Source organism: Malaclemys terrapin, chromosome 5, assembly GCF_027887155.1.
Source record: "Malaclemys terrapin pileata isolate rMalTer1 chromosome 5, rMalTer1.hap1, whole genome shotgun sequence".
NCBI classification, from domain to species: domain Eukaryota; kingdom Metazoa; phylum Chordata; order Testudines; family Emydidae; genus Malaclemys; species Malaclemys terrapin.
In genome coordinates this window covers 138,955,560-138,970,242 of record NC_071509.1, presented here as the reverse complement: position 1 = coordinate 138,970,242, position 14,683 = coordinate 138,955,560, and the positions used below count along the sequence as shown (strand labels likewise).

Sequence of the window (14,683 nt, the reverse complement as noted above, 5' to 3'; positions counted from 1 at the left end):
CAGGACATGGGGGTTAAATTTACCTTGTACAAGCTGGTAAGCTACAGATAGAAATATGGCACTGAGGGCCGATTCTGTAGTCCTGACTCGGTCCTTAATGTTAAGCATGTGCTTAAGTGTTTTGCTGACTAAGGGCCTCAGACCTGCTGATCCTGCTGCCGTTGAAGCCACTCAGCATGTTTTTCTGAATAATGACTCAGCACAAACTGGGAAATATTCTCGGGGTTTGTCCCTGGGGGAAGGTACTTGGACCTCTAGAATAACTTAACAAGATCCAAAAACATTTTTAATTAAACAATGTGTGGGAATCTTTCCATTGGCTTGTGTGGGATTTGGAGATGGCCATTACACTAGGGGACTGGTGGAATCATCTTGCATTATAGAGGTGTCAGGACCTATTGAAGCTATCCTAGGTTGTGTTTGCCTTGTTGCTTCCATTGTGGCCTGTCCTACTGCTAGTTCCTGATTGGTTAATGCTGTAATGTGAGTTGTGTGATGTAATCCACGTTCAGCCAAGGGATGTAATTGCTAATAATATGAAAGAGCGTTAGAAAAGTCGAAGTTCTGTATTGATAGATTTTCTAACCAGCAGGATCATAACAAGAGCAGTATATTAAAGCCCCAGTTCCACTGTCTGCACTCATGCAAAACTCCCAGGAAGTTAGGACCGCAACACAATTGTTGTGGGTGTATATGATAGGAAGCTATCTGCATGATGTTTTCAGGTCTACCTTAAACGTATGCTCTTTCGCAAGAGAGGCCAGTTTGAAATGTCCTGTAGAATTGGAAGAGTCAAAAGAGGAATTCAGACCTGTTTCCCGTAGAGCCCCTCTGACACTCACCACTTTGGTTTGGACCAAGGTTTTATCATTCACAGATGAGAAGATAGGAAGGATCCATCCCTTAGTAGTTGTGTTGGGGTTTTTTTTCAATTTTTCAGCTGATGGCCTGCTCTCAAGAGGCTAAAGTACATGTTTAAAGAGCTGAGAATTGTAGGAAAGCCACCAGTTTTCTGAGGTCAAGGTTGAAATGCGGTGGTACTGTGAGGCACACAATCTGCTCCCAGACTGCACTGTAACAGGACTGGGGTGAATGGATTTTACAGCCATCAGTGTTTTCCAGTGTCAATTCCCAGTTAAAAGCAAGGATTTTGAGTGTAGAAAAGACATTTGTTTTCAAAATGCAAAGTTTAAAGTTTTGGTGGAGTGGTAGTAAGACTTATGTGGCACCAATATATATGCAGACTCCTAGATTTAAAACTGAATGACTGTCACTTAGCCAGAAACTCTCACTAGACATTTCTAAAAGGCGAGAAGATAAAAATAAACACACAAGCAAAATGCAATTTTACAGAACAAAGCAACTGTCACAAAGGAAATCAACAGGATATGTAAAAACAATCTTTTCGTAATGTATAATTACAGTAAAGCTCCTAATTAGTTGCCTGTTGACAATAATGTATTTTAATATTAATTTGTAATTTATGAAAAGGAAGAATTATATTTGGATGGATGGATTGATTGATTGATTGTAATCCCAGGACAAAGCCAGGGAACAGTGAGTTTGCCCTTGTTTGGGAAAGATTTCTCCTCTATCATTTGTTGTTGTTGTTGTTGTTACTATATGTATTCCAGCAGTGCCTAGGAGTCACAGACCAGGACTCCCATTGTGTTAGGTGCTGTACAAATTCAGAACAAAGAGATGGTTCCTGCCCCAAGCAGTTTACAATCTCAGCATAAGAAAAGAGACAAGAGGTGGATACAGAGTGGGGAGCACAAGGAAACGAGACAATTGTCTTGGTCTCTGCATCAGTCACTGTCAGGGGTGACTGCAAGGTTACTGATATTTGCAAAGGCGCCTGGGTCGCAGCGACGTTCAGTGGCAGTTGTGCACCTGTCTGTCCTGGCCATTTTCCAAAATCCCAACCACACGTCTATGAACTTGACCTGACTCTACTGAAGTTAATGGGTTCTGTGTTAACTTCTATGGGAGCAGGAGCATGATCTATATTTGTTGCACTTGGCCTCACATATAAAGATTTGCACCAAAGATAGTTCCCTCTATCATAGCTCTCCTCTCTCTGTGTTTACACTCCTGGTATATTAGTTATCTTATATACACCCCAGGAACCTCGGGTTTACTCAGTGCAGTGTTGTGGGCATGCAAAGATTGTGGGGGAGGCTGATCGTAGCTGTGGGAAGAACGGGATGAGACACCCACCTCCCCAAGTTCTGTTTTGTATGAGGACTCAGAAAAGGTATTTGGCCAATCCTGCTAATTTTTATACAGTTCTTATCAGATGAGCTGTATGGATTAGTGCTTAAAAGAGGATGTGGGGAGGGAAATGGAAACGGAAAATGTTTAACACTCAGAATAATAGTAGGGACCAGTGGGAGTTTTGGTTTGTTTATTCATTTAAAGGAGCCTACGGGAGTTAGGAACCCACATCCTTTTAATGGGAGTTGGGTGCCACGCTCTCTTAGGCACCTTTGAAAATCCCAGCCTTTATCAGGATCATCAGTGTCACTTGGGATACTCAACACCCCCCACCCCCTCCACAAACACCCCCACCTTGAGCCCATTTTCTATGTTTCAGTCCCTGTGTTGCGGCTCTCAGCCTTCTGGCTGAGGAGGGCTAGGAGTTGGCTGTCTGGGTCTGGAGCTTGGCAATGCTGCCCCCCCCACTGTTGTGATGATTAGTTGTAAGGCACTCACTGTGTTTGGAGGAGCATTCTGCTTCTGCAGTTTTCCCTGCCCCTCAGGTTTGTCTACACAGCCACTGGGAGTGTGCCTTCCTGACCAGGTCACTAAACTCCTCCTAGCTCTGCTTAAGCTAGATCACTAAAAATGACCATCTGGATGTTGCAGCGTGGATGGCAATCAAGGCTAGCCACTTGAGTATCGTCCTGCCTGACCCATTGGGTACCTGCTCAGGTGGCTACCTGGAGCTGCATCCACTCTACCATTTTTAGCACGCTAGCTTGAGCAGAGCTAAAGCGAGTCTGTCTGTTTGGGGTTGGGAGACTCAACTGCCATGTAGACATAGCCTGACTGACCAGGGGGCAAGACAGATGGGGGCAGGAGTCAAATCTGTATAATCCATGTACGGGCCAGAGCTCTGCTGTTAAGCTAAAAGCCCAGCCGTTGGATCAGTGCTTTGACTAGCACTGTCAATTGTTCTGGTTACCCATATTTGTTCCATTGTCCTCTTCCTGCAATCTCTATCTTAGGAGAAGCTGTTCCTTTAACAGCTGTTTGGTTTCATTTAAACACCTACCTGGGCCCTCGTTCCAAACCCAAACATTTCATTAACGCTTAATCTCCACGGCCTTGCCTGCGATGCTATGCCATAATGAAGTGCTTTGCTCAAAAATGTAGTGCTAGGAAGGTTAGGTTAACGCACTAGACTGGGTGAGGGAGTGCTTCTTTGGGAAAAACAATGGGCCAAATTCAACCCTGGTATAACTCCTGTGCAGGCAGTTTTACTGGGTATTTTCAAATCTGCTTCAAAGCCCATTGAAGTCTGTGGGAATCTCTCTGTTGATTTTAATAAGTTTTGAATCAGATCCTAATTCATCGGTGATATACATGTGCTGGCTTCAGTGTAGCTATCCAATCTGATTGCTGACTCTGCAAGAGAGTTTGTATAATATCCAGTTAATGTTCTGTCTTTCACAGATGTGCCCGCACACAAAAATTCAAATACACATGAGAAAAAAATTAGTTTTTTAAGAGCAGAATGTTTGTAGCAGATGTTGCACTACTACTAATGCAAGTATTTCAGCATGTTTCAAGTTTAGTCAAATATGCATTACTGACTAACCCAAACCCAGGAGCTAGAGCTGTAGTTAAGACTAATTCTTTCTACCATTCAAATATTTAAAAAAAATAAAATCCAACATGATGTTTTAGCAAAGATTTAAAGGGCCCATTAGTAGCGAACTAGATAAAAGTAATGCAAATTGTGTTCTGCATAATAATGTTGAGGGTGGGTGTGGGGAATCATCATTTTCTGACTGTTGTGCCTAATTACGTTCCTTGAATATGGGATCTTTGCAAGCAAAACACAGCCACGTTGCATAGACATGCAAAGCAAAATGGGCACGGCTTTGATCACTCAAAAATAATAACACTTCTCTTTGCTCTTTTGGAAGACAAAGCTACCGATGTAAGCTACCAAAATGTATGAAACATTATTCAGAGTGGGCTTTAAGATTTAAAAATACTGAAATAAATACCTATCCCTGTGTAGTTTAATGAGTCTTTTTGACTGATAAATGTATCATGTTACTTTAGATTCAGTTGCCAAACTTCCAAAGTTTTTATTATTATTATTATTATTTATTATTTCATTTTAAAAAATAGTTTAAAAGTCTAGAAGCTAAATTTCTCATTCGTGAACTCCAGACTGTTGTTGTTGTTGGTAGTCCATCGCTGACGATGATGATGTTATTATCTCAGTTCTCATCTATGGCTACGCATATGACTCTGAAGACCGAACCTTTGGCTGTGTAGGAAGTCCTACACTGGGCATGCAAAGTCCGTATCTATGATGTTTGATGATGCAGCATTGTGGCGCCTTTCACATGCAGCCTGGAGATGATTACGTCGATCCCTCTCAAATCTGTTACGTTCTGATCTTGTCAGAGACCATCAGTAAGCCCTTTTCTGAGTCATTTGCTCAAGTTTTTGGAGATTCATGCCAGCCCACTGGAGACTGCTCTTCAGGTTATCTTTGAAGCACTTATACGGACAACCCTTCTTTCTTTTTCCCTGCCTCTGCTCTCCATACAAGATCTGTTTTGGAAGACGGTGGTCTTCCATTCTGATGACATGTCTAGTCCACGTAAATTGTGCTCTAAATTGCATTGCCTCAATGCTGGTTGTGTTTGCTTGCTCTCTCAAGGACCTAAATATTGGTCACTCTGTCCTGCCAGCGAATGCTCGTTATTAACCAGGGGGAGCACATGTGAAATTGTTTAGGCTGTTTAATGTGCCGTCTATGAAGAGTCCATGTCTCTGATCCATACAGAAGAGATGTTAGGACCACTGCACTGTAGATCTTCAATTTGGTGGTGAGATGAATGTTGTGTTGGTTAAGGACTTTTGTTTGGAGTTGGCCAAGAGCCTAGCTGGCTTTACTAATTCTGGAGGCAATTTCCTTATCAAGGGAACCATTGTACAAGATGACGCTGCCCAAATATTTGAACTGATCCACGTTTTTCAGCTGTGTGCCTTGGATGAAGATGGCTGGCACTAGAGCACTGGATTGAGGTGCTGGTTGGAACAAGACCTCTGTCTTCCTGAGACTGAGGGTGAGGGCAAAGAGCTGGGATGCTTCAGAAAACCTATCAACGATGACCTGAAGGTCGTCATGTCTATGGGCCATCAAGGCGCAGTCATCTGCAAAAAGTGCCTCAAAGAGAATTTTCCCCAGTGTCTTGGTCTTAGCATTGAGTCTTCAAAGATCCAAGAGGAAAACATTGAATTGGGAGTGGATATATATCCCCTGATCAAAGTCCCTCGTGGCATGGCTGAGCACACTGGCAAAGAATAAATTGAACAGCACCGGAGCGAGTATGCTGCCGTGCTTCACTCCATTCGAAATTTTAATCGTGTCAGAAGAGTCACCACTGGAGAGCACTTGCACTGGCATGGGGTCAGGGAGCAGATGGATGATTTGTATGAACCTTCTTGGGCAGCCCAGTTTATATAGAATAGCCCATAGACCCTCTCTGTTGACCATATTAAAAGCTTTGGTCAAGTCAATGAAAACTGCTTTCATTGTTTCAGGTCCATGTTCTGCTCTAAACATGTTTCCTGGGCATGCCTTACAAGAATCATGTCCGTAGTACTACGACCTGATCTGAAACCACACTGTGCTTCTGGCAGATTCTCTTCATATGTTTTCAGCGAGTCTTTTCAGTAGAATACAAGCTAATATTTTCCCTGCTGTACAGAGGAGAGAAATGCCTCTGTAATTTGCACAGTCAGCTTTGCTGCCTTTGTTTTTGAACAGTGATACAATAATAGCATATTTAAAGTCTTATGGCATTTCTTCTTCCTCCCAAATGCTACTCAAGATGTCAAGGAACACCTCGATGGCCTTGGGGCCCGCTACTTTATACAGTTCTGCTGGAATACCATCCTTTCCAGACGCTCTGCCAGAGTTCAATTGTTTGATGGCTTTTATGACTTCTTCAACTGATGGAGGGAGGTCAAGTTCCTCTTTGATGGGTTTCTCAGGTAACTGATCAAGGACTCGCTGATCGACCCTGGATGGCCTAATGTGTAGACTATTGAAGTGTTCAACCCATCTCTATAATTCCCTCCCTGTCTTTGATGAGGGCTGTGCCATCTGCCAACTGCAGGAGCGTTGTGCCAGATGTAGATTATCTGTAGACTGCTTTGAGAGAGTCAAAGAACATCTTTGCGTTGTTCGTATCCGTGTAATGCTGAACTTCTGGAACTTCTATCCATACTGTAAAAGCTGGGTTCAGGGCCTGGAATGTAAATGCTTGACACCAAGAAATAGATTTTGCTGCTGGAAAATCAACATGTCTGGATAGTATGGGTGTAATTCTGACTCCATTAAAATAATCGAGAATTTCGCCATTGATTTCAATGGGACAAGAGGTTCACCGTCGTTTGTAAGTGGGGTATAGGACAATGTCTCTTGAACGTTTCTGGCCTGATGTTCAAAAGCTTCAGTCAACTATAAGAGGAGGTCCTGGGTGCTCAGCATTTCTGAAAGTCAAGCCATTAATCTCAAGGGGAAATGAGAAATATGGATTTCTGTGATATACTTTCTAAATGGCAGTGCAGGATAATGGGGTTCTGTGAAAGAAAATTCTGAAGTGTCAACTAATCCTCTGCTGATGATAGTGACTGGTGACACCAGAATGCACTATGGACCCAAAGTGGTTATTAATATAATTGCATTATCTCATTAAAAGTGTCATTAGGATGTCTCCTCCTTCAAAACCCTCCTTAAAACTCTCCTTCGCCGTGAACACTACAACAACTTTGACAATAGTTAGGTAGCTGGTGTGTTGAGAGCACAGCCTATCATATTGACCAGTAGTGTCTCATTGTTTCCTTGTACTCCCCCTTCTCTGTGTATCTGTCTGTTATCTCTTGTCTTACACTTATATTGTCAGCTCCTTGGGGCAGGGACTGTCTTTTTGTTCTGTTTGTAAGGCTCCCAGCACCGTGGGGTCCTGGGCCATGATATGATAAATAAATAATAATCATAAAAACTGCTTAGTCCCCAGGACTGGAACGTCTTGAGGTCTTTGCTTTTCCCTAGGCTTTACTGCAAGCTAATCATGTATGGAGCAATTCACCATAGCCGTGCATTGTCTATTTTTTTGTCCCAGTGCAAAATGGATGTGAAAGGATATCACTTGATCAGGTAGTATTTTATCCTACCTCTGCACAGGTGGACATGACTGCAGAAGGGGCAGGGCAGTGGTGAATCCGGCCTCTATTGCCACATCCTTCTGGTCACGTCATTTTAGTACCGGGGCTCTAGATCACTTCCTAGAAAAAAGACCGTGCCATATCTCTTTGATAAGTCATGTTGTAAACCTAGGTGGGAAAAAAAAAAGACCCAGCAAAGACCTCTGAGTGGTGAGCTCCTTGGGGCTGCAAATTGCCGAAGTCACACAGGGTTGTCCTCGCCGCACAGAATAGCAGTAGATGTGGGTTTGATGCCAGGGCTTTCAGCACATGGAAAAACATCAAGAAAGGCAACTTCATCTCAAAAGGCAAATTGGTTGCTGGTATTAATTGGCAGTGGAGGTGTTTCATTATGAGGCAGGATTTTTTAGCAGCTAGTAACTAGTAACCATGAAAACACTAACCAGCAGAAGAAAACATGAGCTGTTTTTTTTTTTCTCCCCACAAGCAGTGAATTTTGCTAACCAGTGCGCTGCTGGTTCCCATTTAAAAACATGCGAACTACATGCACCTTGGGCTAGCCGTGGTTAGCAACCGAGCTGCTCTTTTTAGTCAAGTGAAATCTTCACAATCAATAGGGGCTGAGGACTGTAATTTACGAACCACAAGAATTGCTCAGTTTAGTTTTCAGCCTAACGTGCATCCAGATTAATCCTTGGGAAGTTCACAATGGGAGGGCTCTGTTTTACTTTGCAACCTAGGGCACAATGTACACGGCAGGAAGGGTATAAGTTGTTACTACAGTGAAGACTGTTTACTGACTGGAGAGATTTGAAATGTGATGCCCTATGTAAACCTCTAACAGCACCTGCCGTGCCTTTGGATGCAGGCACACCTGAGAATTATAGTACCATGGCCCCACTATTTAGCCGCCTTACAATAGAGAGCAGCACAGAGGTGGTGGTGATGGTGTGTTTTTAGAAACAGTAGCCCTGGTATGCATTAGACACTCTTCATGTTGGATAAGCAATGTGGGCTGTGGAGCTAACTCTCCCCTTATCAGGAACAGATCTGTTTGCTGTCCTGGGTCTAAGTCTTAATTCTGGATCCAGGAGACACTGTAACTACCAGCATCCTGCTTCACAGGGATGCGTGATTTCCTTTGTGTGTGTTCAGAGAAAAAAAATTCTCACTTGCTCTGAATTCAGAGCTATTGATGAGAAGAACCTTTTTGCTGACATTCCCTGGCCAAAGGGAAAAATAATGGGTATCTCTACTGTAGATTGCCCGCAGGGGTGAGGAGATGGGACAGTACTCTGCTTACCTAGTCGGATGAATTTGTAGATAGCTTGACAGCTCATGCAAATTCACTGGAGCCCTTTCTCACTCTGCTTTTCTTCTTTGCAGGCTATGGTCGAGACAGTTAATAACCTCCTGCAGCCGCAGGCTCTGAACGCATGGAGAGACCTGACCGCGAGTGACCAGCTGCGTGCAGCCACCATGTTGCTGGACACAGTGGAGGAAAGTGCCTTTGTGCTGGCCGATAACCTCCTGAAGTCGGACATTGTCAGGGAGAACACTGACAATATCCGTAAGTGACCGGAGCTATTGGAAACACCAAAGGTGGCCAGGGAGAGGAAGAGAGATGGAAACAGGCTTGGAATCCTGGGTGAAGCCCCGGTCCCATTCACGCCAATGGGGGACCAGGATTTCACCCTCTAGCTCTAATGTAGTACAGCTCACTTCATCTGAATTAAATTCAACCTCTCTTTCTCCATACGTGTTAAATAGATGACTCTTCCTTTCCTGTTTGAGTGTCCCTCTGTCACCAACAACTGTGGAGTAAAGCATGGGGGTTGTATGGTGTTGTCTGCTTCCCCTTGGGTGCGACTTTCAAAACCTTCCCTTCAGCAATGTGGATTCTTCCCTCCAGCTCTTTACTAATGGTAAAATCTAGGAGTTGCAGGCACTCAGCATTTTCTCAAGATTTGGCCCTATCAGAGGGATCCAGCCATGAATAAATTAGTTGAATTTTTGTGTGTGGTATAACTGAATTGATGGCCCATAGACAAGGCTTCCCTTTTAGCCAGTAGGATTTAAAGATGTCAGTTTTGTAAGCAGTGGGAGAGCCATAGCTGGATGGACAGATTCGGCAATGAAACCCATTGATAGTGAACTCTGGTATAGCTGGATTCCATTGATAGTGAACTCTGGTATAACCAGACTCCATTGAGAGTGAACCCTAGTATGGCGGGTCTCCATTGATAGTGAACTCTGGTATGGCAGGACTCCATTGATAGTGAACTCTGGTATAACCAGACTCCATTGAGAGTAACTCTTATCTAGTGATTTATAGTGAAACAGAATGAAAGTTGCTGATTCAGTGCACTGCCCTGGAGAAATTACATTTCAGCGGGTACAGAACCCCTCTTTACAGCCAAAGCCTCAAGTCCTTCCCAAACAAAACTCCCTTTATTGTTATGAGTCATTATTTGCTAGGCTTCTGTGATGGCTGCATAACATTAAAGGACATTCCCTAGGATCTTAGAGATTTGGCTGACTAAAGTCTGAGTAAGAATTGCAGGTTTTGAGTCCTAGTCACCCTATTCTGTGGGGGCAAAATACTTTATAAGTGCTTTTGCTGAGTCTACATGTGTGTAGTTAGGTGTATTATGATTTATCTATTACTTGTGTTTCACTGGGGCCCACTGTACAAACATATGTACAAACATAACAAAGAGACGGACCTGCCCTAAAGAACACGGACTACGTTTTTCAAAAGAGCCTAATGGAGTTAGGCACCCAACTCCCATTGCATTTCAGTGGGACTTGGACACTTACATCCCTCTCTTTTGGAAATCCCAGCCATAATCTGCATCTGTTATATCAGCAAGAGCACCAGCTGACAAGGAGATGGTCCTTAATCTTACTTAATACAAATATAGTCAATTGAATTCAAGTTTTTGTCTTTATTTAACTGAGGGTTGTTTTTAATTAAAAAACAAGTGAGATGGACAATGCCAGGCCTCCAGCAGTGCTCACGTAAAATGAGAACAGCCTTTCTTTTCATTTCTTTGAATGCAGATGCCGAGTGTCGATAAAATCTACAGAATGTACCAAGAGCCAGTGGCAAACTACCAACACTTTCAGATGTTCATGTTAATTGTTGTCTTTAATATTCTTGGGTGCTTGTTTACATGAACTGGTTGTCTTTGTCTACTACAGAGACTACATTTTATTTGCTATTTTTTTAAAATTATGTTTAAACCTTCTTCGGGGAAGAAATAAGCAGCAGTCCAAGGCAGAGTCTAGCATGAAACACTGTACGTGGATTCTAGTGTTTGCATTTTCTTTGGAAAACAGTTTTGTAACTTAGCTGTATATCATTATTTTGAAATAGTGACTTTTCCCCCTCTGTGTTACAATTCAGTAGCTCACTTCTCTCTTGCTAACAGAACTGGAAGTTGCAAGGCTAAGCACAGATGGGAATTTGGAAGACCTGAAATTTCCACAGAACTTGGGCCACGGAAGCGCCATCCAGCTGTCAGCAAATACATTGAAACAAAATGGTCGCAATGGTGGGTGCTGAATTTTGAGGCCTTTCACACCTTTTGATTTGGGTCACCAATGGGTTACCTTTAAAAGTAGCCTGTAAAGTATAGAATAAGTAATGAATAACGGTTATAAGCATGTTGCAAACATGAGCCGTAGATGTTGTAGTCGTTATAAGCACATCTGTTGAAGGTATTATAGATAGTTATAGTATCAGTAAAAGGTGTTATTGATGATGATTGATTGCAGTAGCACCTAGGAGCCCTAGTCATGGACCAAGACTGCATGGTGCTAGGTGCTGTACAAACTCAGGTCAAAAAGACAGTCCCTGCTCCAAAGAGCTTGTAGTGTAAGTAGAGCTATAGCAAACTCTTTTTGTTCTGCGTTTGTACAGTCCCTGGTCCATGACTAGGACTTTAGGCATTCTGATAATACAAATAAATAAACTATACTCGCAACAGTAATACGTAACCTATTGACCTGTTGGATTCTATAACAAGTGATTAACTGTTTATTACAATATCTATTAAGCATTTGTTAACTCTATATAAACCCTTCATGAATATACCCTTGATATGAAGTGTGACCTTAACTTACTTTGCTGAGATGCACATTTTTAAATCCCCTTTCTCTCCTGGCTCTATCTGAGGAAGGCAAGAAGCCTACAAATCCAGATCCATTTTTTCTGAGGGTACATGCACATAGGAAGCAGCACCAAGTCTCAGAGCCCGGGTCTACAAACTCCAGCTTGTGAGGCTCATACTATATGGCGCTAAAAATAACTGTGCTGACACTCAGACAAGAGCTTAGGTGTTAAGCCCACCCCTTGCCCTCAGACCCTGAGCCGGAACAGACACATAGCCATTTTTAGCACTGTAGGACTCGAGTCTGTAGACCCAGGCTCTGAGAGTCATTGCTGTGAGTTGCTACTTGCCATACAGACGTACCCTTAGCGGCCAGTCAGGCCTTACCACATCACCAGAGACTCAACACTACATCTGTGTGTTTGAATTGCATGCAGAGATCTAGTGATTCATTCTGCAGCCCTCAGATTTGTTTCCCCTGCTTAGAAGCAATGCCAGCAATCCTGTGCTGCAGGAGAAACAGGAGTGCCTCATGCACAAAACTGATCAAGCCTGTCTAGTAGCACTGCACTTGCGTGGGTATATTGATAATCAGTCATTTGGAGTTCTTCCATAAGGTGCCTTGTAAATCTTGCTTTAGTGCATATGGATTAATGTTAAAATAGTAACTACATTTTCTTCCCAACTCTGTGATGTCCTAATACCTTACAGATCTTTTCCATTCCTTTGACTGGAGCTTCTAAAATAGTCAATTTTATTTATTTCTTTTTTACTTTTGAGCATCTATAAAACCTGTGGTGCACCAGACATGTTTAATATTAATTAACTATCCCATGCCCTTGACTGCATGCTAAATCAGCTGATTGGAAATCTCTCTTACTGCCAAGTGACTGTCAATCTTTGCAAGTGTCAAGGCTCTGTAAATGTGCCCTGGTTTCGTAAATCACGCTGCAAGTGGGCCAATGGGGAATGAAACTGAGCCTCAGAGGTTCGTTGGAAAATGTTGCCTATGGTGAGAAACGTACATACGATAAAAGACGTATTTGAAAAACTGTTTTGAAGTACTGCACTGTACTAATATTTGAAAGATGGCGAGGGGTGAGGGAATCCCAGTAAACGATAACCACACGAAAAGCCAACACACCAAAAAAGTTCTGAATCTAAATCCTCAGTGTCTCGATCTCTAAAGCTTACGAGCCTCTTGATATGCTATAAATTAAAGATGATGTTAGATGGGAACGGTCTTGAAGCTGCCAAGTCATTCATTTCTAGTTCAGTCATTTGAGCAGAAACATTTGTGGATCTATCTGTATAGATCCACTGTAGCCCAAACCGTGAAGTGCCAGGCTCTGTTTGTACTATGGGGCTTGACAAATTTCTGTTTATGAGATCCATTAAAGTAAAGACTCTGCTCATTTATTTTATTGTTCTGTAATGAGTGTGTATTCTGTGGGGGTTGCTTTTAAACATTAGCCTGCGTGTGTGTTTGTAAATGCGGCAGTACTTTGATCATTGCAAACTAGGCAAAATATAAAGCAATAGGATAATATAAAGCTAGGTAAGCGAGGTTAAACTATTAAGAATCCTGAAGACGCTGAGCCTTGGTCTTGCAGAGATCAATGGGAGTTTTGCCACTTCAGTGGCATCTGGATTTATCCCCGAAATTGCAGGATGAAAAGAGAATATTTAATTGGGTGAAATCCTGGGCTTATTGAAGTCAATGGCCGAACTTCAATGGACTTCAGTGGGGCTAGTATTTCACCATGTGTGGTTGGACTTTAGAAATCTGTAGGGAAAGAGAAACTCTTTATAAAAGCTTTGGAAGACAGAGGAGAAATCCGCATTACATGCTGCTAAGTCTGATGATCAGAATAGACTTGGACTCAGATGTTACAGCCCAGGACTGTGATAACATTTTCTATTCTTTCACTAGACCAGATTTTCTCTTTAAACAACTTGGCATTTTTCCCGCTGGCAGACAGGAGTAGCTCCAAAAAGTCAAAATGGCAGTGGGCTTTGCTGTTGGGAAGACAGTGATCACTGTTGAGAAGGGTCGTTGATACCACCAGCTGATTTACCCTATGTGGCAGATATATCCGAATTCTGTCTGCCGTTGTTAGCTCCACTTTGGAAGTGGTAACAAAGGATTCACCAAAAGACCAGATCCTTATCTGGTGTCAATCGATATAGTTCTGTTGTTGTCAGGGGAACTGCCTCAGTTTACCCCAGCTGAGGATCTGGCCTAAAGCTATGAAATAAATTTGGAAGCAGTAATATCAATCTCTCATATTTAGGCACTTCTGTTCACCCTGAAGTCTCCCCAGAACACAGGACATTGGAAAAATCACTAGACAATTAATATAGAAGGGGCATTTCAATTTTTGTAAAGTTTACTTTAGTTACAGAAAATAATCTTCAAATAAGATCACCATATTGTATTGCCATTTCAGGGCTACCTACCTTCTCCTCTGGCACAATCAGGTGCAAATACATTGACCTCGTTGTTGTTACTGCATGGCCTAGTGGACAGATCACTGGTCGGGGGCGTAGGGCACCTGGATTTTAGTCTTGGCTCTTCCCGACCTTTAAAATGTGAAGAATGATACTGACCTACTTTGTGAGGTGCTTGGAGATCTACTGGTGAAAAATGCTGTAGAAGTGCTAGGCAGTATTGTCCCACTGGGGAATTTCCCCTCAAGTCGTCAATCAGACTTTGTTCCCCTTGGCAATTGCCATCCTCACATTATTAGGGTATTGTGATAGTCTGCCTTGAAATCCCGCAAGCTAGGAAATGTACCGTCATAGCTGCCCAATCCAGTAGTGGAAAGACTTTTTTTTAAAATAATACTAATAATTATAAAGGAAAACTAACTCACTGCCTTCCTTATTTTAAGATCTTTGCAATGATGGGCCAAAAAAGCAATAAAGAGGATTGCTTCAGTTAGAAACCAATTTGCTGGTAGTGTGGGTTTTATGGAATAACTCTAGCAATGGAATTAAATGGAAAGGGAGAAAACCTGTTGAAAAAATGTATTTAGTTATAACTAACATTTCACAATGTTTCTCTTTTGTTGCTGATTGTTTATGGGTAATTTCTGACCCACTCCCGCCCCCCCCTTGTCCCTCACCCTACAGTCTTGAATGGA

The 14,683-nt window shown here is 42.5% G+C and overlaps 1 protein-coding gene across 28 annotated transcripts in view; it reads left to right on the top strand.

Moving 5' to 3' along the window:
• ADGRL3 (adhesion G protein-coupled receptor L3) overlaps window positions 1-14,683 on the top strand; it is an 802,265-nt gene that overhangs the window by 636,043 nt on the left and 151,539 nt on the right. For all 28 annotated transcript variants that reach the window (XM_054030154.1, XM_054030153.1, XM_054030156.1 and 25 more), the window contains 2 exons: window positions 8,809-8,992; window positions 10,857-10,979. In XM_054030154.1, coding sequence (XP_053886129.1) covers window positions 8,809-8,992; window positions 10,857-10,979 — 307 coding nt within the window. The remainder of the gene's footprint in view (window positions 1-8,808; window positions 8,993-10,856; window positions 10,980-14,683) is intronic.